This window comes from Narcine bancroftii, chromosome 12 (assembly GCF_036971445.1).
Source record: "Narcine bancroftii isolate sNarBan1 chromosome 12, sNarBan1.hap1, whole genome shotgun sequence".
In the NCBI taxonomy this organism is placed as follows: domain Eukaryota; kingdom Metazoa; phylum Chordata; class Chondrichthyes; order Torpediniformes; family Narcinidae; genus Narcine; species Narcine bancroftii.
In genome coordinates, this window is record NC_091480.1 from 73,023,590 (window position 1) to 73,047,971 (window position 24,382).

A 24,382-nucleotide genomic window follows, 5' to 3' on the forward strand; every position below is an offset into this window, starting at 1 on the left:
GTTTCCTCAGTCCTTCCCCTGCCGCCATCCTCATCCTCCAGCTGAGCGCCCTGGTGTCAGGCGTCCCTCAGCTGGCCGCGCTGTGGCTGCCCGCTCCTCTGCTGAGCCCCCCTCCTGTCGGTGTTTTCTTTTTCCTTTGATTGCACACTTTTGTTTGGCTCTGAGAACAATTTTTGAAGTCCACCGGTCAGGAGGTCGCGACTCCGCAGGGCAGGCACCAACATCGGGGATTGGGCACTCTTCGCCACCTCAGCTCCCTGTTCCTTCGTGCAGGTAAGGCCTTCTTCTTTCTTCTCCGGTGACTTTTCTTTTTTTTGGGTTGTTTTTACTTTCTCCTTCTTGGGTGCCATCTTCTTTCTCTTCTCTGTAACTTTATCTTCTATTTCTTATATTTTATTTTTGTTGAGCTCTGTCTTTTCCTAACTTTTTTTCTGGAGAGGGCTGGTTTTACCCGACTGGCCACTACCCCATCACGTGACTCCTCCCGGGGAAGAGGAGGTTAAGAGAGTCAGAATGTAAGGTCGGAACGGATAACAAATAAACAGAAGAGTGTTTGATGCACTTGAAATTAAGCAAGGGGTTGTCTATTTGCATTCACATGACCAGAGGTAGCCAGAACCTTGCTGGGATGTGGGAACTGCTGCCCAGTGTTATATCCTCTACTTGGGCTGCTTCAGCATTTGTGCTAGTCACCGTTACCGATGCGAGATTTATTTAATGAACTGAATTTGAACTCCCCAGCCGTCATAATGGGATTCACACATCAGCCGAATCTTAACTAATGTACAGGTACAGAAACTTCTATCCGAAATCCTTGGAACCAGACACTTTTTGGAATTTGGAATTTTTTGGATAACAGAATAATAGTAACAGCAGAATGTTAAATAATTGTGTTGATTTCAGATTCACGCAAAACAAAGACACACTCCAACTAGAAGGGTCTCGGGGAGGAGGGGGGGCTCTGGCAGTGCTGTACAGGGGGTTTGTGGTGGCACTGGACGGGAAGGGTGTCCGGGCATCGGACCATCTTTGACGAATCGGGTTTCTGTATATGGCGAATCAGAGGTGCTGGACTCTGTTTTTTCCCGCTGGCACCTATAAAGTAAAGATTGACTAGGGTTCCACTAATTACTGATACTGACCAACACAGAATATTCAAGCGTGAGTTGAGCATGGGTCGCATCGGGTCATGTTTGGTGCCAAACACAAGCTTTGGTGTGCAGATGACATCCATGGAAAAAAGGTTTAATTTTCAGAGGACTTTGGTTTTCAGAATTTTGGATAAAAGGTTTTGTACCTGTATTACCATCCCACACTGACAGATGCTTTCTCACAGGATCTAATCAGATAGATGCAGACTCACATATACGAAGGTCCTTTGGATGGATGCCAAAAGCATAACTCAAAATTTTAGCTTCACATATTGTGAGGGTGACTCACCTGCTTGAGTTGGGTTTCAGAGTTGACGTAGATTTCACAGATATTGCAGTGGAAAGCTTTGCTCTGGATGCCAATGCTCCCCTTGTTACCGATGCGTTTGGTTTTGTACAATGTCCGTGGGAACAGTCTCAGCCTGTTCCTTCTGCTGTGACCCTGAAGCACTGATTTATGCTTGGACCCTAAAAATTCAGCAAAATATCATTTATAATTATAACAGCACTTGGTCACATGGTGTTTTGCAATATTCTTGATGGAACAAAATTAATGCAAAGAAAACAGTGCATGCATTAGGGTTTCCAACAATCTGTATTGCATAGGTTGCCCCAGATTTAAATGGGAAATTGGCTGCTCATTTGTTATCAGTGCATGTTGTCCCTATTCCCACAACCCAGAAATTCAACCTTCAAAAGTGGAGTTTTGGGCTGGATAGAGTGACCCTGGGATAATATTTTCTTTGCATTCATCCAACAGCCACGTTGGATTAATATTTTGGACTCAGGTGGCACAGGACATAAGAAATGGAATGGTTAACACAGTGCTGTCGCAGCGCCAGTGAACTGAGTTTGAATTTGCCACTGTCTGTAAAGAGTTTGTATGTTCCCTCCAGTCCCGCATTCCCAAGACATACAGGGTTGGTCAGTTAATTGGTAACATGGTCGTATTTGGGTTATGCATGCTCGTGTGCCGGAAGGGCCTGTTATCGTGCTGTATTCCTAAATTAATTTTTTTTTCAAATGGAAGCATGAGTCTACTATTCTGCCTTTGGTGGAGGCGGGATGTTAAACCCAGGACGTCTCTCTTTTTGGATGGACGTGGAAGGGAACTATTTTAAAGCACCAAATGTAGGGTCATACAGCATCCATGGGTAGAAATGGTCAGTCAATATTTTGGGTCGCGTCTCGGTATAAGGCAATGACCTGAAACATTAACTGACCATTTCTACCCACAGATACTTCCTGACCCACTGAGTTCCTCCAGCAGTTCAATCAAAATTGTAGTATATGCAGGATTAGTGCATCTCAGGCTGAAAGCTACCCCTGACGGTTCAAACTGTACCAGGGGTTGTAGGTTAATTGGGGTATTTGGGCGACAGGGGCTCATGGGATGGAAGGGCCTGCTCCCGTGCTGTGTATCTAAATTTAAATTTAAATTTGACAATCTGGCCAATTAATCAACATCACTATTGAACGAAGAGATTATCTGGTGAGTGTGATATTACTGTCTGCAGCAGCTTGCGTTGCACAAATTGCTGGCACTCGCCATCCAACAGAGCTTGCATCTTTATATATGGCAGTAGGAGGAACAGAGATGAAAGTGGGAAACAAATACATTCTCTTCCATTTGTGTCCATTTCAACAAAGGTGGCAAATCACCAACCTTGGCTCCAAATTTAAGCTCACCAGAAATTATAGGGAGTGCTGACACACACTTGGCAACTCCATTTACTTGGGGTAAGGTTGTAGGAAAGTCTCCGATCCATATTATTCAGTCTGTAGGGCTGACTTTTCTCACACCTCTCTCTGAGCTGGATGGTTATAGTCTCATTTGACTTAATTGAGTGACCACAGGAGATCTTGAGGTTTGACCCTTGGTACTTCCACTTTAAATGTTAAATCATTCTACCATGGATGCGACCTGACCTGTCGAATAGTTCCAGTTTAACACTTTCTGGAAGAGAATGGGAAATGGGAGGGGCTCGTCTATGGCAGGGCAGGAACTGTTATTTTTAAAATTTAAAATTAACATTTAATATTTTTATATTTAGACATACAGCACAGTAACAGGCCTTTCCCATGGGCTCGTGCCACCCAAATACCCTAATTTTAACCTGGAATCCCCATACATTTTGGAGGATGAGAAGAAACCAGAGGAAGCCCATGCAGTCCAAGGGGAGAACGTATAGGCAGTGCCGGATTTGAATCCATGTCACTGGTGCTGTAATAGCGATGCGCTAACTGCTACTCTTAATCGTACCAGTTAATAGTCTTCTGGAGACAGCTGAGGCAGACATAGTTGAGACAATTTGCAACGCACTTCATTAATTTTGATACTTGGTCTAACATACTGCGTTATCTTATTCTCTGGGAGTCATCTACTGCATCTGGAACTCCCGTTGTGGCCTTCTGTATTTCGGAGAAACTGGATGCAGACTGGGAATTTGCTTCGCTGAACAACCTTCAATCTGGCCACATCAGAGGCAGGGATCTCCTAGTGGCCAACCGTTACATTCTGTGCCCCCACTCCCTCACTGACATATCTGTCCATGGCCTCATTCACTGTCAAACCAAGACCGCCTGTACATTGGAGGAACACCACCAAATTTTCCGTCTGGGCACTCTCCAACCAGATGGCGTCAACATTGACCTCTCCGGTTTCAGCTAACCTTCTCTGCATTCTCCCTCTCCATCTCAACCCTTTGTCTTCTTTCCTCCAGCTCTCCACCCCTCCTTCCCTCTAACATTCACAGAGCCACCCCCCCCCCCATTTGCTGCTGTGCCCTCCCTCCCTTAACCACCTATTACCTCCTGCCTGTGGAACTGTGCTCCTCCCCTGCCCCTCCCCCCTTTATCTTTGCTACATAAAGTACACTGTTTGACCTGCTTAGTTTCTCCTGCATTGTGTTTTAACTTTAACCATGGTGTCTGCAGCCTCTTGTGTTTTACATTCTTTATATTCATGCTCCTTACCACATCTTAGGTCTTCTTCCACTGATAACTTCAACAGCCAAACAGCAAGTAGTCTGGGTTGAACTGCTTTAGTAACAGGTATGTGATGTGATAATCAGCCATATGATGTGCTTCAGTGGAGAAGGAATCTGAGAGTTATCTCACTCCTTCAAGATGGGCCCCACCAAACTAGAGGGAATCACTGGTGACAACCCAACCATAGCATTTCTGCAAGGTGAGAAGCTGATGACAGGCCACCAACCTCTACCATTGAGTTGATAGAGATTTTATTGTGGCAGGTCAAAGAGGAGGATTGAAATCTGAATTAACGCAACTTGGTGCCTTTGAGGTAGATTAATACAGAAAGCAGGAATATAAGGGGCAGGCATGGTTCAGTGAAGGGGTTAATAGAGGGCAGCTGTGTCCCCACATGGACTGATTGGTGTGTTCATCCTGCAGTTCCCACCTGATGCTGGGTTAAATTATCTTTACGGAAGGCAATGGCCACACATTTCCTACAATAGCCTTTTCCCAGGGTAAGGGAACCTCAAATGAGAGATTTAAGGTGAGAGTGGGAAAGATTTAAAAGGGACCAGGGATGCTGGGCATTGCTTAAGGCAACTCTTTGTTTGCCTTACTGCAGACAAAATTTGAAGTATATCATTTACAGGTACTCCCCGACTTGTGACCTATATGACTTACGTATGACCGAATTTAAAAAATATATAAGACATAATACAAAAATTATGCAGTTTATGTTATATTTGGCAAACTATAACAGGGATACAGGGCATGTAAGAGAGAAAATGTGTGTACTTACCTTGTTAGTCGGTGTCCTGGAGTCCGCAGGCTGGGCACGGCCATCTTGATTCCTGTGCATGTCCGTGAGTCCTCGGTTGGCGCATGCGCAGTGGGCTTGCGTATTGGAGTTTGGTTTGCGCATGTGCGGTGGGTTTGCCTATTGGAGTTTGGTTTGCGCATGTGCGGTGGGTTTGCATATCGGAGTTTGGTTGGCGCATGTGCGGTGGGTTTGCGTATCGGAGTTTGGTTGGCGCATGTGCAGTGGGTTTGCGTATCGGAGTAGGGTTGGTGCATGTGCAGTGGGTTCGCGTATTGGAGTTTGGTTGGTGCATGCGTGAGAGTTAAGCGCCCTGACGATATTGCATTCGTGCCCTTGACTCTCGTGCATGTGCCAACCGAACTCCAACATACAAACCCACGGTGCATGTGCACAGGATTCAAGATAGCCACACCCAGCCTACGGACCCCGGGACACTGACTAACAAAGTATATTCTGGGTCTTATCTGCCCTGTATCCCTGTTATAGTTTGTCAAATACATTTGATTAAAAAGTTTGCTTTAAGACTTCAGTACTCCATGTGTGTGGGCAAAATTCCAACTTATGTCCATTCCGAGATACGTCCAATCCTTCAGTCCCAATTACGGTTGTAATTTGGCGGGGGGGGGGTGGTACTTGTATATTACGTCCTTACGTAGTATTATGTGACAATAAAAGGAACCTTGAATCGAGGGGAATTTCCAATAAGAAGATTGAAAAAGAAAGAATCTTGAGGGAATTTTTTTTACATAGGGTGGTGGGTCTGCTAGAGGAAGTGGCAGAGATGGAGACACTTGAGATACTTAAAAGACATTAAGACAGGTTGTATAGAAAGGAAAGGTTTTGAACGATAAGGGCTGAATGTAGGCAAATTAGAGCAGCTTGGTTGACATGGACAGGTTGGGCTGAAGGGCCAATTTCCATGCTCTAGATCTACATCTTCCAACATGGCTTCACAAACATCAGGCAGTGGGGTCGCTCACCATTGTTGTGCGCCTCAAGCTGTGAAACGGAGTTCACAGTCACTTTGCAAGCTGCGCAGTACAGATGCTGCTTCGTTTTCTCCCCCTCTTTCTCACTCTCAGGGGCAGAACTGACATTGCTGCTGCCCTCCCTTCCGACGATCTCTGTGGTGGGTACCAACGAGGCCTCAACGCCATTCTCCGACCTGCCATTAGTCGCTTCGGTACAGGAGAATGTAGCTGATGTCTTGGTACCGGCAGTTTTCGTCACAAACATTTTAGACACGTGCACCAATGAGGTAGAATCATCTTCGGTTTTCTCCATGGTAGGAGCTGAAGGATTATCCTCTACAAATCAAACATAATAGGTTGGCAGATTTATCATCTTTTATTCAAACCAGAAAATCACAGAAAAAGCTACACATGTTCTCTCATGACCACTGAGAAAACTATTTGGCCCGTTGAGTCTAAATTTATAAATTAAAATTTTTAATTCAATTTAAATTTAGACATACAGCACGATAACAGGCCCGTTCGACCCATGAGGCCGTGCTGCCCAAATACGCCCAATTGATCTACAAAGCTCGGTATGTTTCAAAGGGTGAGAGGAAACCGGAGCCCCCAGGGAAAACTCACACAGACACAGGGAGAAAGTACCATCTGCTTACAGACAACACGGGATTTGAACTCATGTCCCGATCGCTGATGCTGTAACAGCATTGCACTAAGTACTACGTTAACCGTGCTATATCTCAGGGCAATGTCATCAACCCATTTCTCTTGTACTTCCTTGTAACCCTCTCTCACACATGCTCACTAAAGCTTCCCTGAACCACGTACCCAAACATTTGGGGAAATTTACATTAGACAATTAGCCTACCAACCAACATATCTTTCGGACATGGGAGGAACTTATAGACACTGGGAGAATAACTCCACACCGATAGCAGCGATCAAAGTTAGATCTGCAGTCCTGTTGTGACAGCCATTACAGTAATGTACAGTTCACCAGTGAAACAGGGAAGAATGAATGGGCCCACAATTGAATGGAACTACACAGTATTGGAAAATAAGTCACACATCTTGGGATAAGAAACGTAGCTTTCTGATTTTCCCACTAACATTGTAAATTGTTCAAGTACTAACATACAGAAAAGAACAGCAAAGCACGGTCACTACTGTATTGCCTGTTTCATGCTATATTTGTTACCTTTGGTGAACACTGATGGGTGAGCTTTACTGCATTATGCTCCATGCAGGTTTCGTTTCATTAAGGTGTTCATTTTCACACATTTGCTTTCTTCCCTCCCAGTCTTTATGGTTCCACTGGGTTAGAGATTCCCAATTACAAGGTGGAGGTGGAAACTCTTTCCCAGGCCCCAGACATAATGCATTTGGGGTTTGAAAAATGCAAGGATAAAGTTTGCATCCAAATGCATTCTGCTTCCTGATCCTCCATCTCCTTCATTCCAGTACGGAAGAAACCAATTAAACTTTTGACTGCTTCACAAGAAAGGCGGCCCATTAACTTTGAGCAGAGCCCTAGCGGGGCCATAGACAAAAAAAAAAAGGTGGAGAATGGAAGTTCTAACATATGGCCCCCAAAGCAACCGACAAATAAAAACCAACCGAGGAAATAAATAATAAACAAATAACATTACTAAATAAGAATAAATAAAAATGTCAATAAAAGTTTGAAATTATGAAAGTAAATGCTCTCCGAAGCATGCCCCCACCCACAGCAGATGTTTGAATAAAGTTTCAATAAAGTTGTGTTTGAATAAAATGGCGGCGCCCAGGATGAAGAGCCAGCCGATGTCACTCGTCACTGGGGAAACTCTCCCAAAGTGTCTCCATATCCCTGCCTGATAAAAGTCTCTATTAGTATTAAGTATATTAGTAAGGCTTTATCTGTAAACTTGGGGGAAGGGGTGTTAAATATGATGGTGGCACAGTTAGCGTAGCAGTTAGTGCAATGCTGTTACAGCGCCAGCGACCGGGTTCAGATTTAAATTTAAAAGACAAAAGACTGCAAAATGTAAAATAATTTGAAAATAAAAATCAGTATTGTAGTCCTTAATTGTGTAAAATTCACTTTAATCAGGTAATGCCCATAACTTACAAAATTTAAACTGTTTATTCTTAATGCTTGTGTATTAGTTAGGCATCGTAAGAGGAACTCGAGCAACTGGAAAATGTGTATATCCAGCATCTACCAATCCCCATAGTTGCTGGATACTAGAGATTTTACTGTAACAACTGAATTGAAATTGTTGTAGCGGGCCGTCGAACACACCACGCCCGAAGCGGCGACCTGACACCCGCGGCCTACACAGCTGGCCGAGATGGGCTATGGTCTTTGACGTTGGCGCCCGACTCAGCAGCATGCGGCTGCAGCGCTCCACTCCGATGGGCTGGCCAGCGGCAGCCAAATGGGTGGAGCTAGGGAACCAGCCACACCCGGGGATGAGAGGGGCTCACTGATTGGCTACTCCCCAGGTAGCACTAAATGACCAATCCCAGGAAGTGGATTGTAATGCCACGTCGGGGGGGCATGATGACATCAAAGATGGGCTTCTGAGCCCTTTATAAGTGGAGCTGCCAGCATAATAAACCAGTGTTGAATTCACTCCCGCAGTGTATGTCTCTTCTTTGAGCGTAACCTCTCCAGCAGTAGCAGCTGCTACAGTGGTGACCTGACTGGTCAAGCCAGTTTCGTGAAGCTGAAGAATAAGTTGCCAGCCTGCAATCAATGTGGTCTCGTTGAAGCTGCCCAGCTTCTGGACATCACAGCCATGGGTATGGTTCCAGCAAGCCGAGGCGCAGTTTGCCGTATGGAACATCACTGCTGATAACACCCACTTCTACTATGTGGTCAGCGCCCTCGAGCAGGACACAGCAGCACGCATTGCCGACTTCCTCCAGAAACCTCCAGAACAAGGGAAGTATCAGGCCATCAAGGAGCTACTAACCCAAACTTTTGGGCTTTCACAGCGTGAGCACACAGCCCATTTGCTACACATGGATGGTTTGGGGGACAGGGTCCCATCTGCCCTCATGAGCGACAGGCTTGCCTTGAATGATGGCCATACCTCTTGTGCTCTATTCAAGCAAATTTTCCTGGAGAGGTTACCTGAGGACATCAGGCTACTCATAGCTGAAGAGGACTTGACAGACCCCAGAAAGGTAGTCGCCAGAACTGACCTGCTCTGAGTGATAAAAAGGGACACCTGGGTTTCGTTAGACCATGTGGCCTCTTCATCACCCTACCAGGAGGCCGCTCGACAAACCGCCCAGCAAGTCTTCCTGCAAGCCTGCAAGCTGTATTGTTTTTACCATCAGCGATGGGGTGATGAGGCCTGCTGATGCCCTGCGGGTTCCTGGGAAACGCCAATGCCGGCCGTCATTAGTGGCTGCGGTGGCTGGCCTACACAACAGCCTTCTCCACGTCCGGGATACAGTGTCAGGCCGACGCTTCCTGGCCAACACTGGGGCTGAGGTCAGCGTCCTCCCCCCCTCCACCTCCCAAGCTCGCCACCAGAAGCCAGGGCGCGGGTTACAGGCTGCCAATTCCTCTTCAGTACTGATTTACAGCACCCGTACTGTCCCCCTCCATTTCGGCAATCATCGCTTCACTTGGTGATTTGTTTTAGCAGATGTCCATCAGCCTCTCCTCAGGGCGGACTTTCTGAGAGCCAACTCATTCCTAGTCGATGTCAAGAGCCGCCGGCTAGTACACGCAAAGAACTTTCAGACCCTTGCACTGGAAGGCACCAAGCTGACTGCTCCCCACTTACACTCGGTGCCAAGTCCAAGCAATGAGTTCATCAAGATTCTAGACAAGTTCCTCTCCATCGTGATGCCACACTTTAACTCCACTGAGCCTGAACACGGGATAAGGCATTACATCCTCACTAAAGGAGCATGCTGCCTCCTGCCAAATAAACTCAACCTCACCAGGAGGAGTTTTTTAAATGGAGGAACTCGGCATTGTCCACCACTCCAACAGCTCATGGGCCTCCCCCCTAGACATGGTCCCTAAGGCATCAGGGGGTTGGAGACCATGCGGGGACTACCACCATACTGGATAGGTACCCCATCCCACATATTCAGGACGTTTCTGCAAACCTGCAGGGGGCATGGATATTTTCCAAAATTGACTTAATCCGTGATTATCATCAGATCCCTGTCCTCCCTGAGGATAATGCAAAAACTGCCATCATTACACCATTTGGGCTGTTCGAATTCCTCAGAATGCCCTTGTAAATATTTTTGTCAGACCCCACTAGAGAGACCTTATGATGGCCCATACAAAGTTATATGACACAATGGGACAACATGTCTTTTGGATATTTGGGGGAGAAATGAGACTTTCACCCTGGACTGGCTCAAGCCGGCAATCCTCGAATCTGACCACCCGATCCATGACCCACCCCCACGCTGACTGGACAGGCCTCCCAAGCACAAGGCCTCACCTAGCGCCGATTCTGGGGTGGGGCTCATGTAGCAGGCTGCCAAACGCGCCAGCCCTGAGGCGGCAACCCAGCAATGGGAGCACACGGCCTACACAACTGGCTGAGAAGGGCTAGGCTCTTCGAAGTCAGTGCCCAACTCAGCAGCGCGCGGCTGCAGCGCTCCACTCCGATGGGCTGGCCAGCAGCAGCCAATCGAGTGGAGCTAGGGAAACAGCCACACCCGGGGATGAGAGGGGCTCCTGATTGGCTGCTCCATGTATAGCACTAAACAACCAATCCCAGGAAGCGGATTGTAATGCCACCAGTTGGGGGGCATAATGACATCAGAGATGGGTTTCTGAGCCCTTTATAAGCAGAGCTGCCCGCACAATAAACCAGTGTTGAATTCACTCCCATAATGTGTGTCTCTTCTTTGAGCGTAACCTCTCTGGCAGTAGCTGTTGATACCCATCTTAACATTGTGAAAATAGCTTTAAGTTCCCATGGAGAAATGATAACTGAAAAAAAAAGCTCTTGAAAAAATCTACATTAGTTAAAACACTTGAACAGAATCCCACAGAATTTTATAGGAGATAATCTTCACTGAGCAAAGATTCAAAAAGTATTAGAATACTTACTTGATATAATAACTGTCAGCTTGTTATTTGCTATCTCTGACACACAATGTAAACTTCATTTTCAATTTGGTTGCACACTATAAGTTCAATTTGATACCAGGCATGGTGTTATATGTCATTCCATGCAGATAAATCCTCTCCACAATTATGTGGGACTGATCGCAAGTATTTTGATGCGCAATAGAACTATTAAATATCTTATATCCGGAGGTGTAATTGTCATGTTTCATCTGAAAGAGACCAGCTTACAGCTGGCTGTGTGGAATATAGTAGCAGTTCGGGAAATAAGTATTCTGAGGTTAAATCTAATGCTTTTCCAACCAATAGGAAGACGCACTCTACATCTGTATGCAGATTCTGTGGACTTTGACGGCTTTTTAAATGACTGAATGCATTAAATGGACTACTTAGTACTTCAGAGTTTTCAAGTCGATTTGGCAGGCAGTGTGCAACTGAAGTCAGTTTCCAAGTAAGTGGAAAGGAGTTTTAAACATTCACCTCATTATGGGCTTGGCATGAGGTGAAAGTAACATCACCCTAGTAAGATAATCAATCTGTCACACATGGGTGGTAGCATCTCCCTGCCTCTGCACCAAACATGTTCCTGGGAACGTACACAATGTCAAACATCCAGAACTGTTGGATGATCATCAACTCGGTGAAAGATGCACTTTGGACTTCCCAAAACCTGTTGGTCTTTCATCACACAGAGATGTCGGTGAGGGAACGCTGCTGACTGGCACATTCCAGATTGCTGGAGTACATGCTGAGGGATGCTCTGAGGCTCGGCGCAGCCAACATGAGGGCGCTGTGGGGAAGGACCACAGTCTAGACTCCTCCCACTGAGGGGCTGAGAGCGAGAGGAAGCACAGAGCAGGGGTGGGTATAGACAGAGTAAATGTGAGTAGGCTTTTTCCACAGATTAGGAGAGATAAATAAAAGAAGATATGGCATTAGGATGAAAGGGGAAAGATTTAGGGGAAATATCTTCACTCAGAGAGTGGTGGGAGTGTGGATCAAGCTGCTATCTGATGTGGTAAATGTGGTTTCACTCTTGTTTTAAGAATAAATTGGATAGATACATGGATGGGAGAGGTCTGGAGGGTTATGGCTGGGTGCAGGTCTACCTTCAATCATCTCTAATGATCAGACAGGTTTTATTAAAAAATCGTTACTCACATTTTAATATTTACCATTTATTGAATATTATTTATTCACCATCAGCTAAAATGACAGAATGCGTAATTTCCCTGGATGTAGAAAAGGCCTTTGATAGGGTAGAATAGCAGTATTTGTTTGAAACTTTGAGAAGATTTAAATTTGGTCTGGGGTTTGTGTCCTGGAATAAAATTGATATATCATTCTCCCATGGCTTTTGTCCTTACTAATAATTAGTAGTCTGCTTCACTCAGGTTACATAATGGTAGTAGACAGGGGTGCCCTCTGAGTCCATTATTGTTTGGTATACCTTTGGAGCCGTTGGCTATAGGTTTTTGGGACTCAGAGGAGATTAGAGGGATTTGGAGAGGGGGAAAGGTTCATATTTGTTACTATACATTTCTGATCCTGAGAAGTCTGCCCCGCTGTGCTGTCATCATTGATGCAGTTTAGTTTTTTTTTGGCTATAAATTAGATCTTCACAAGAGTGAGCTATTTCCTTTTAATTCTTCCATGCCTAATTATGATAATATCCCATTTAAGGTAGTTAGTAATTATTTTATGTTAAAGTTATGAAGAATCACAAGAATTCATTTAAGGAAAAATTTACCCCCTTGATGAGAAAGGTGAAAGGATCATTGACTAAATGGTCTCTTCGTTCTAAGCCTTTAGTTGATTGAATTAATGCCATAAAAATGAGTGTTCTTCCTAAGTTACTTTATTTTATTTTCAGACAATCCCGACTTTTATCCCTAAAACTTTTTTTTGACTCTTTGGATTCCATTATTTCATCTTATATCTGGAAAAATAAGAGTCCAAGATTGAATAAAATCTTTTTACAAAAAACCAAAAGGGATGAGTATTGGCTTCGTCCAATTTTAGATTTTATTATCAGGCTATTAATATTCGCTATGGTACTTTTTTGATTCAATATTGTGATAAATTAGATTGCCCTCTACAGGTAATTTTGGAATTGAGATCAGAAAAGAAATTTTCTTTAGTGTTGTTGCTTGGAGCTGCACTTCCTTTTACTTTAACTAAGGTTAATAAGAGAGCCATGTGGTTAAACATATTTTACATGTGTGGTATCAATTTTGCAGATTTTTTCGACTGAAGAGATTCTCTTTATCTTGTTTTATATCATTTAATTATTTTCCTGGATCGATCAGGCCTTTTCTAACTGGAAAGAGAAAGGAGTCAGTTGTTTTCGAGATCTATTTGTTGAAGGTTGTCTCATGTCTTTTGAGCAACTATCTATTAAATGTAATCTTTCAAATTCACAATTTTTTAGGTATTTGCAGATTAAGAATTTTTTGAATCACCAATTAATAACTTTTCCCCAGGCTTAAAGAAGTAGATGCTGTCGATGTAATTTTTCTCTTACATCCTTCCCAGAAGGACATAATTGCCCACATTTATGATAATATATCAAAATTCCGTCAGGTTCCAAATGATAAGATTAAAAGAGCATGGGAATGGGATTTACAATTAACTATTTCTGAATGTTCGCAGGAAAGGATTTTTAAACTTGTGTCCTCAATCTGGGGGGAATGTGTGTATGTTTATCTCTATTATGTATCTCCTATCCCAAATGAGGGCCAGAGGCTGGGCTTACACAGGTCGAGGAAAGGTGGGAGACAGACTTGGGCACAACAATCCACGAGCGGTGCTGATCAGTCCTGTGTCTGGAGAGCATGACAGCTGTTATTAATGCTATGTACAGGTTGGTGCAATACAATTTCCTGCATTAAATGTACCTCACACCACAAAAATTACATAAATCTAAACCAGAAATCTCGGAAATGTGCTTTAGGTGTGGAAATTGGAACTTTTATCAACTCAACCTGGCTGTTTACAAAGGGGAGATCCTTCTGGGAGGACCTGGGTGACATTCTGAAAAAAATTACAAAAGTAGATTTTCCACAGGATCCGGAGTTGTACCTTCAGGGAAACATTATGGACATGAGTTTTAAACTGTCCATACACCAAATTCAGTTTGTGAAGGTCACTTTGTCAGTAGCTAGGAAGTGTATAGAGGTCACATGGAAGTCTGATTCCCCATTAAATATTACATGATGGAATACAGAAATTCCCCGAAGAAAATCACGTACAACTTAAGGAGGAAATACAACACATTTGTTAGGGTGTGGTACACAGATATAATTCTACCCCATCCCAGCAGGGAATCGATGGGATCAAAGAAGCAGAATATGGTGCAGACCATGTGCTCTTTTTTTTTACCCTTACCCCTTTTTATTTAAGTACCTGGGGGAGGGGGGGTGGTTCTTCAGTTTTTCACAAGGGTCATTGACCTCACTGGTATTTGTGGGTTTTTTTTTGTATTTGTAGAATTTATATAACTTTATTCTTGGTTGTATTGGGGTATGGGGGAGGGGAGGGGGTAGGGAGAGGAAAAACAGACTCCATGTTACACATTGGTGTATTGTCTGAATCTATATGAGACTTTGAAAATCAAAAATAAAATAATTTTAAAAATCCTCAATCTGCCCCCGTCATTCACTCATCCAATTTAAGGTTGTTCACTGGACAGACATGTCTAAAGGTAAACTGGCACAAGTATTTCCAGATGTCAATTCCCATTGTGACAGGTGTAAGAACAGGGCGGCATCATTAGTTCACTTATTTTGGTTTTGCCTGGCATTGGAATCTTATTGGAAAGAAATTTTTAACATTTTATCTACAATTTTAGCTGTTAGTTTACAGCCGATTCGAATTACGACATTATTTGAAGTGATGACGGAAAGTATTAATCTGTTGTCATCCGATTGCCATGTTGTTGCATTTACGACACTTACGACTAGTAGATCTATTTAGGTGGAAAGAGTCAATTCCGCCTCCCTATGTCCAGTGGATGTGCCAAACTCCAGCTTGTTTAAATTTGGAGAAGCTCAGATGTGCTCCATCAGATACCAATATTACATTTGATAGAATGTGGCACCTGTTAATGAATTTTTTCATGCTTTTTAAACCCACTTTAATACAATATGGTTTATTATTGTCTTTCCTTTCACGTCAAGTATTTTTATTCATGTTATGGAACATTTTCTTGTTTATTATTGAATCTTATTGTTTTAATGCTTTCCAACTTCTAATTTCTACTATTAGGTGAGGGGGGGGGGGGGTCAGGCTACTTTATTTAGTTTAGAATGAGTTTGTTGTTATTATTTGAACATTAGAGTTGCAGGGAATTTGTTTATGATGTTTAATCATTTGATTTATAACTTGTAGCCTTCCTTTCTGTATATTATGTTTCTCTTTTGTATGCTTAAAATTAAAATTAATAAAATGATTGGAAAAGAATGGGTGCAGGCCAATGGGACTAGTGGAATGATGTTTTGGGATAGACTCGAAGGGCCGAATGGCCTATTCTCGGTGCTCTTGTGTTCTATGGTGGCAATGATGTAAATAGAAGCAACAATGTAGAGTGATGGAAATGTATGGATGCAAAATGAAGGGCAGGAAGAGACTTTGAATGTTTTTCCTTTTGTAAATAATTTATTGTGAATAATGTCTATTTTTGTAAAAAATGTTCTTGTTGATCAAGTGGTGAGAGGCATTCATCATGTTAATGCCCAGGGCTGAAATGGTTAAGACCAGAGAGCATAGTTTTAGGTGCTTGGGAATAAGTACAGGGGAATGTAAGATGTAAGCTCTTCACACAGAGTGGTGGGTACATGGAATGCACTGTCAGCAAAGGTAGTGGAGGGAGGGACAATAGGATCTTTTAAGAGACTGTTAGATTGGTACATGGAATAGAGAAAAATGGAGGGTTATGCAGAAGGGAAATTAGAATCATAGAACATTACAGCACAGAAAACAAGACCTTCGGCCCTTCTAGTCATTCCTGTCTACTATTCTGCCTTGTCCCACTGACCTGCACCCAGTCCATTTCCCCCTTACCCCTCCCATCCATGTACCTGTCCAAATTCTTCTTAAATGTTAAAATTGAGCCCACATTCACCATTTCAGCTGGCAGCTCGTTCTACACTCCCACCAATCTCTGTGTGAAGAAATTCTCCCTAATGTTCTTCTTAAACTTCTCCCTTTCACCCTTAACCCATGTCCTCTGGTTTTTATCTCACCTGCCCGCAGCAGAAAAAGCCTATCTGCATTTAGGCTAACTATAACCCTCATAATATTTATACCTCCATCAAATCTCCCCTCATTCTCGGCAGTTGGTGGAACAGGATATTATCTGGTACAACACTAGGCCGAAGGGCCTACACTGTGCTGTACATTACAATGTTCTATGTTCAAAATAATGATTGAAAAATGCCAGGTTTCAGATTTAAAATTTTTGAAAGGCATGGGATAATGTAGATACAGCAGAACATACTTCAGACTCATGAATAAATCCCTGAATGGTAACTAAAATTGCACTGCCTTTACTCCACACCAATTGATCTTTCATTTGGCGTTCTTGTTCTTTGATTTACGTGTTGTCCTGTGCACAAGCTGTCCACTGATCTGCTCACAAAACCACCTCTACTGCCTACATTTCCTTTCTATACCCTCTGCCATGCAATTTCTTAATCAGCAAAAGAGAAGTGGAGTGAAAGAGGAGTGGGGTAAAGGAGAGGGGCAAAGGAGGAGGGGAGATGAAGGATGAGGGGTGAAAAGGGAGGGGGAAGGAGGATGGGGCGAAGGAGAGGGGTAGAGGAGGGCGAAGGAGGGGGTGAAGAAGGAGGGGTGAAGGAGTGGGGGTGTGAAGGAGGAGCGTTGAAGGAGGATGGGGTGGAGGGTGAAGGAAAAGAGGGGTGAAGGAGGAGGGGGATGAAGGAGGAGTAGCATGCTTGCTCCCACTCCTGGAGTTTCCCACACCAGTTCCCATTATTCCAGCAGTGTTTTTGCAGGGAGCTGCTGTGTTCTCAGCTCACCATGACAACACATTGCAATGTTACTTATGCTGTTAGGTGTGACCGTGGTAAAAGAAAATGCTTCATGCGGACAATCCCTGATTCCACATGAATGAAAATCACTGCCAATAGCCCTTGGTCAATCGTGCACTACCACTTTAACCTGCATTTAAGTTTGAGATGGAATTTCCAGGCCATTTATTCTTTCACACCAGGAACTGGATCTGACCCCGACTGATGCAAGTTGCATCTCCCAATTGGCTGGGATTACCTAAAGTTACCTATGATTTGGCTGGACCCAATTCAGCTCTTTCTGGGTTCAGACCAATGGCACAACTGTACCACAATATAAAAAGTTGGAAGATGTAAAACAAAATTTATAGGCTTTGATACCATGGTGCCCATGAGGTTAAACATATGGAAAAATGTCTTGGTATGATCTTTCCATAAAACAAGATGTCTCTGATGACATTCAACGTCACCAAAGAGGTGGAGTGTGGAGAGGGTGAATGATGTGGTGGGGAGTTGGGAGCAGGGAAGGTTTTGCTATCATTGATCACATGAAGACCAAGGCTGCACAAATAGGATTGAAACATTGTGCATCACCTCGAGAGGAATACCCCTTCTTTCCTGTATAGGATTAGCTAGGACAAGGCCTAAGCAGCTCATTACTTAGAACTGAAGCTTCCTTGATTAGTGCCCTTGCCATTGGTTTCAATATCCACCGCCTGTGTCAGTAGCTTATTACAGCAGCCATGTGTAAAATTATCCACAACGCAACTCACTGAGGTTATTACAATGACAATTCCCTTTCCTGTAACCTCTAGCACCGGACGACAGGAACATTTATCTTGCGGGAATATCATTACTTCTAATTTCCTCCTCAAGGCTACATTGGCCATGTGTGGAGACACTTCAATTTTACAATAGAAAAAAATCTCCAGGATCTCCTGAAGGCTGCTATGTCATCATGTATCGTTTGCCAACCAACGTCATCAGTCCTAACATTTGACTCGGTCTCCGAATAGAACTGAATAACAGATACGAAAGAGAAGTGCACCGGAGATAACTTTTTAAACGGGACCATGCTGCTAGGCCGGCTAAATTAATATTTAGCTAAATTAATATTTAGTTTCATTCTATAAGCAAAAGATCGTTCTTCAATTCGGATCCTCACATTATGGCTGTTTCGCTTGACTCAGGATTTATTAAATAATAATCAAAATGCAGCATAAATCCAAGTTCTGCTTCACTTTATTGTGTCTAAACCTGATGGAAATTCAACTTGGATGCGGATGCTGTTGCATTGGCCTGGAATTCAATCCTGATCGCTCACTGGGATACTGTTTCAATGTCACGGCCTGTCCAATTTTACTGGCGATCCTTCATTGGAATGGAGCAAGGGAGGAAAATGATCAACTTTGAGAAGCACATGGGGAGGAATGGGTGGAACAGAAGGAATATCTCTAAAATTGTAAGGCGAGGTGATGGTTAGAGGCTGTTGAAATCAGATGACCTTCCAAACTTAATCTTATCTTAAGAGTCTGTTGACGGCCACGATAGTTAATCTTGTCTCATCCTAACAGAGATATTCCCTTTGTTCTGCCCATCCCTGCTTTTCTACTACCTAAACTAACATGCATTCTTCCTTTTCTGGATGTGATGAAGGATCTCACGCCAGAAATAGTAACTGTTTCTTTTTCCACAGATGCTGCCTGACGTGCTAAGCATTTCGCCATCTTGCTGTTTTTTCATCTGCCCATTCAGATAATCATTGCTGTTGGGCCTTTTTCCCCCCCAGACTGAGGCAACCTTGAATGTCCAAATGATTTGCACATCGTTGGAAAAATCACTGGGAGATAATTTGCTCCAGGTTTCAACAAGCAACTTGGGTTCAGCTCATGTCGGTTGTTTTTAATGCAGACAATATGCTTGGAAATGCAGTAATGTGATGGTACTTTTGAGCAAAGTCAGTATTCCCAGATGCCCAAAGTACATCAGAGTTTTCAATCAGAAAACCTACATGAGTCTACATGAGTCTGCTCACTTTCTAGTTGACATGAGAAGATGGTGTTGGAGCATAAAGGGAAGGAGAATGGAGGAGGTATAATGTGTGGCAGAACATCATGGAATGAAATTCTCATTGCCATTGAGGGACAGCAGCCGCAGCAGATTGTCAACTAAAAGTATTTCCCTTTATTTTCATGCCATTATCTTCAGCAACCAGGGGCTGCTGCGGCGGGCAAACTCAGCCTGAAAGTCTCGGGATCACGAAGAAAAAGGAAGCGACGCGTGAGGTAGAGGAAGCTGGGGTAAGTGAGCTGGGGTATGTGCCAGGCTGAAAGCAAATCCCTGCCGCCTGGCTCTCCCGACCATTCTGCTCGCCAACGTCTGCTCCCTGAGGAACAAAATGGATGACATCAAACTCCGGTGGTCTTTGCAGTGTGAGTACAGGGAGCAGAAATGAGGCTCAGCAACAGGGTCCAGGACACCATCATCCAGCTGGATGGGGTCACCTTATTTCGGGCAGAAAGGGATGCTGCTCTGTGTGATAAAGTCCATGGCGGTGGCCTGTGCGTTTACATCCACATGAAATGGTGCAACGACTCTCCAGACATTCCTCAAAGCTGGTGAAATTTGTGATGGTCAGATGTAAACCATTTTATATACCGTGGGAATTCACCACGGTCCTTATAGTCGTAGTGTACGTCATCCTGGCACCAATGCCAAGGAGAAGATCTGGGAACTGTATGAAGCTATAAATGAACTGCAGACTGCACCCAATGACATGCTGATTATATCGCTGGGGATTTCAACCAGGGGAACCTCAAGTCAATGCTACCTAAATTCCCTCAGTATGCGGACTTTGCTTCAAGTGGGGCAAATACGTTGGACCTTGCATATACAAATATTTCCAACTCAAACTGGGCAGAGCCCTGACCCCACCTCGGATACTCAGACCACATCTCTGGAATGCTGAACCCAGCATACAGACCACCCGTCAGATGGTCCAGACCATTTTGGAAACAGGTTAAAATCTGGTTAGCGAGGGCCACTCATGCACTTCAAGATTGCTTTGAGCGCACTGACTGGAACACGTTCAAGGAAGCAGGAACTGGTGGCGACTGCATCAATCTGGAAGTGTACAAGGCATCAGTGACCAGCTACATCAGTAGGTTTTCGGACAATGTCACTGTGCCCAAGACCATCATAACTCGCTCCAGTCAGAAGCCATGGATGACACCAGAGGTGTGCATGGTGTTCAGGAACCAAGACGCGGCCTTCAGAGTGGATGACAATGTAGCCCTAGCTATTGCAAGAGCCAAGCTGTTTAAGGCCATCAGGGAAGCAAAGTGTACACATGCCCAGCGCATTCACAGTCATTTCCTGGGACAGCAAGGGAACACAATGCATGTGGATGGGCATCCAAGACATCATCAACCTTTGCTGGTGATGCCTCCCTCCCAGATGCACTGAACAACTATGTGCATTTTGAGGCAAAAAACGACATGGTGGTGATGAAGACCACCTTTCCTCCAAATGCTGTGTTTTGCAGTGGCCAACATGAAGAGTGAGCTAAGCAAGGTCAACCCATGGAAAGCTGCTGGACTGGATAACATTCCAGGCAGATTGCTCAGGGGATGTGCAGCTCAGCTACCAGATGTTCTCACTGACATCTTTAACATCTCCCTGAGAAGCGCTATGGTACCAACATGTTTCAAAACCTCTACCATTGTCCCCATGCTGAAGACGTTGGCAGTGTCCTGCCTCATGGACTACCGCCCTATCGCACTCATGTCCATCATCGTTAAGTGCTTTGAGAGGCTCTACATGGGGCACATCAACCTCCTGCTGCCCCAGTGTCAATGGACCCCCTGCAGTTCACAAATAGATCCAACTGCTCCATGGATGATGCCATCACCATCACCCTCCATCTAGCCCTCACCCACCTGGAAAATAAGGACTCTCTGTTTGAATGTTGTTTATTGACTTCAGCTCATCATTCAAAACAATTAGACCTCAGTACCAGATAGAGAAGTTAAGCATGCTGGGTCTAAATACCTCCCTCTGCAATTGGATTCTTGACTTCCTGTCGGGGAGACCTCAAGCAGTTTGGATCGTAACAGCATCTCCAAGACCATCACACTGAACACGGGGGCCTCCAGGGCTGTGTGCTTAGTCCACTGCTGTTCACTCTGCTGACCCATGAGCGTGCCGCTAAACACATCATCAAGTTTGCTGACGACACGACTGTGGTGGACCTTATTAGTGAGAATGAGGAGACAGCGTACAGAGATGAGGTGCAGTCACTAACTGACTGGTGCAGAGCCAACAACATGTATCTGAATGTTAATAAAACAAAAGAGATGGTTGTCGACTTTAGGAGGGTCCAGGGGGGACCACGCTCCATTGACCATTCACGGGTCTACCATTGAGGTCGTCAAGACTATCAAATTCCTTGGGGTGCACTTGGGTGGGTGGGAGATGAACTTTCCTCAGCCTTTGCAGGAAGTAGAGGCGCTGCTGGGCTTTCTTGGCTATGGAGCTGGTGTTAGGGGACCAGGTGAGATTCTCTGCTAAGGCTGAGGAAAGTTCATCTCCCACCCTCCGTCCTCACTACATTCTACAGAGGATGTATTGAAAGCATCCTGTGCAACTGCATCACTGTCTGGTTTGGAAGCTGGACCTCCTCAGACCAAAAGACCCTGCACAGGATAGTGAAGTCAGCAGAAAAGATCATTGGGGGCTCTCTTCCTACCATGAAGGACATCTACAACACTCAATCCCGGCACAAGGCAATAAACATGGTGAAGGACTCCACACTCCCCTCACGTAAACTGTTCTCCCTTCTACCATCTGGTAGGAGGTACCTTAGCACTCGGGCCCTTACGTCCAGATTGGCCAAGAGCTTTTTCCCCCAAGCCATCAGACTCCTGAATTCCCAGATCATTTGGGGATATGATATCCTGGACTGTTACTGTGTAAGTCTTAATATTTCAAATGTGTTGATATTTATGTAAATATGCTCCATGGTCCTGGATAAATGCTATCTCTTCTTTACTGTGGGAGCATGGTATGAATGTTAAATAAAGGTGACTTGACTTGACTTGTTATCGCAGCCAGTGGTACAAGTCTAGAACCAAAGTCTTGGCAGGCAAAGATGGCCAAATCCTCAACTGCATGGAAGTGAGGGAACTTTCCCAGCAAAGCAGTTCTCCCCCAAATAAATAAATAGAAACCAAGCTCATGTTGCAGTTGACATCTTTTGGTTGGGGGAGGGTGGTTCTCGGCCTTAGAGGAACTACTGAGCATTGCAATCTCCACCATCAGATTCCTGAGCGGACAAGGAACCTATGGACACTGCCTCATTTTTTTTGCTCTTTTTAGACTACTTATTTATTTTTAAAAAAACTTACATTTACAGAATTGTAATTGACAGTAACGTGGCATCTGGCTCTGCACCGTACCGCTGCTGCAAAAATGACAAATTTCGTGACACGTGTTCATGACAATAAACCTGATTCTGATTCTGAACCGTGTGCCTTCAGGGTGGGTTGGTTGCTGAGAAGGGATTTACTGAGCGTATGAAGGAAATTGATAATGTGCAGTTGCTAATTCTAAATCACAGCAGTGTGCTACTTAAGGCAAACAAGAACTGGAACTTCCTCTCAGCTGCATTTGGCGCATTGTGATAACTTCACCAGAAGTGTGACCAGGAGCTTGTTTACTCTGACAATGCAACAATTGATCGCACATTATTAATGAAGCACCGTGACAAATGAAACATTGGCCATGTAAAATATAACCTGCTTTGTCTACAGTCTACAGGATGTTGGAAATGACAGGCACTTTTGCACAGCCACTGAAATTTTCTGGTCCGGTGGCAGTGTAAAAATGTTGGGACAGAACTTTTAATGCAAATTTCATCCCACAATTTTTCCCCTACTCATTTTTACGGAGCGGCTGAAGTGTAAATTGAACGCAGCCACTCCGTAAGAAACAGGCCCAATGAATAAGATGTTCCCCCTCTGACAAACTCCGCCTCGCAGGAAGGCTGGGGAAAAGTGCCCTAAAAGTGGCCTTATGTTAACAACCACACTGGGACACACCGGAGATAATTCTTTAGAATAATTCTGAAGTTTCTGAGTAAAAATGCCTAAAGATAATCAGAAGTATTATACTTCCAAATTTAATAAATATCTGAAATTTAAAGTACTGATGGTGTCCAACAAGCTCCACTGATTGAAATAGCATGCAGGATGTTACAATTATTAACATAAACCATAAAAATAGTCCTAATGGACATCAATATAGTGCTGTCAAAATGCAAGAACTATACCCCATCATGTGAATTACATGGAGCTGTAAGAATGTGCACACACCAGGTTGAATGAACACAGATAAAACTTCCACTTGCATTTCTCCTTATGCATGTAGAGGTGAGAATTTCTTACATTACATCTGGAACTACATTTCTAAAGCACTTAACAAATTGTAAGCACTTTAGAATGAGCCAAAGCTGTGAAAGGTGCTATAGAAATGCAAGTCCTTCTTGTTGGGTTTGACCAGAGCCCAAGCACTTGAAGTTTTGTCATTTCAGACCACAATTTTTGCAATTCTTTGACAAAATTGCTCACTGACCAGTCACGCCCAGAAACAGCGACCCTTCTCTCAAATGCTGATGGATTTGTATTTCTCAACAAATTGAAATTTCACGAAACTTTGTTGCCTGGAGGTAAGTGACTCGTGCAGTTCCACAGAGATCTGTTCTGGACCCCTGATCTTTGCGATTTTTATAAATGACCTGGATGAAGAAGTAGAGGGATGGGTCAGTAAGTTTGTGGATGACACGAAGGTTGGAGGAGTTGATAGTGTTGAAGGCTGTCGTAGGTGACGACAGGATATAGACAGGAAAAGTGGCAGATGGAATTCAATCTGGGTAAGTGTGAGGTGATGCATTTTGGAAGATCAAACTTGAAGGCAGAGTACAGGGTTAATGGTCGGACACAACAATATGGAAGAAAGGATCTATAGATGACTCAGGGTTGCAGTGCAGGTTGATTGGATAGTTTAGAAGGCCGATGGTATGCTGGGCTTCATTAGTCAGGGGAATGCATTCAGGAGTCATGAGGTAAGGTTGAAGCTCTATAAATTGCTGGTGAGACCACATCGAATACTGTGTTCAGTTCTGGTCACCTCATTATAGGAAGGATGTGGAAGCTATGAAGAGGATGTTGCCTGAATTGGCAAAGGTCATCAGAGCTAGGGGTTTGGAGTGAAGGATGAGAGGTGACAATGGAGGTCTATAAGATTATAAGGTAGACAGCCAGCACCTTTTATTCCCAGGC

The 24,382-nt window shown here is 44.1% G+C and overlaps 1 protein-coding gene across 1 annotated transcript in view; it reads right to left on the reverse strand.

Annotated features, from left to right (window-relative positions):
- Positions 1 to 24,382, reverse strand: part of znf385c (zinc finger protein 385C) — a 313,378-nt gene that overhangs the window by 8,153 nt on the left and 280,843 nt on the right. The window contains exons 7-8 of the mRNA XM_069904946.1: positions 5,928 to 6,254; positions 1,441 to 1,619 (exon numbers count right to left, since the gene is read on the reverse strand). Coding sequence (XP_069761047.1) covers positions 1,441 to 1,619; positions 5,928 to 6,254 — 506 coding nt within the window. The remainder of the gene's footprint in view (positions 1 to 1,440; positions 1,620 to 5,927; positions 6,255 to 24,382) is intronic.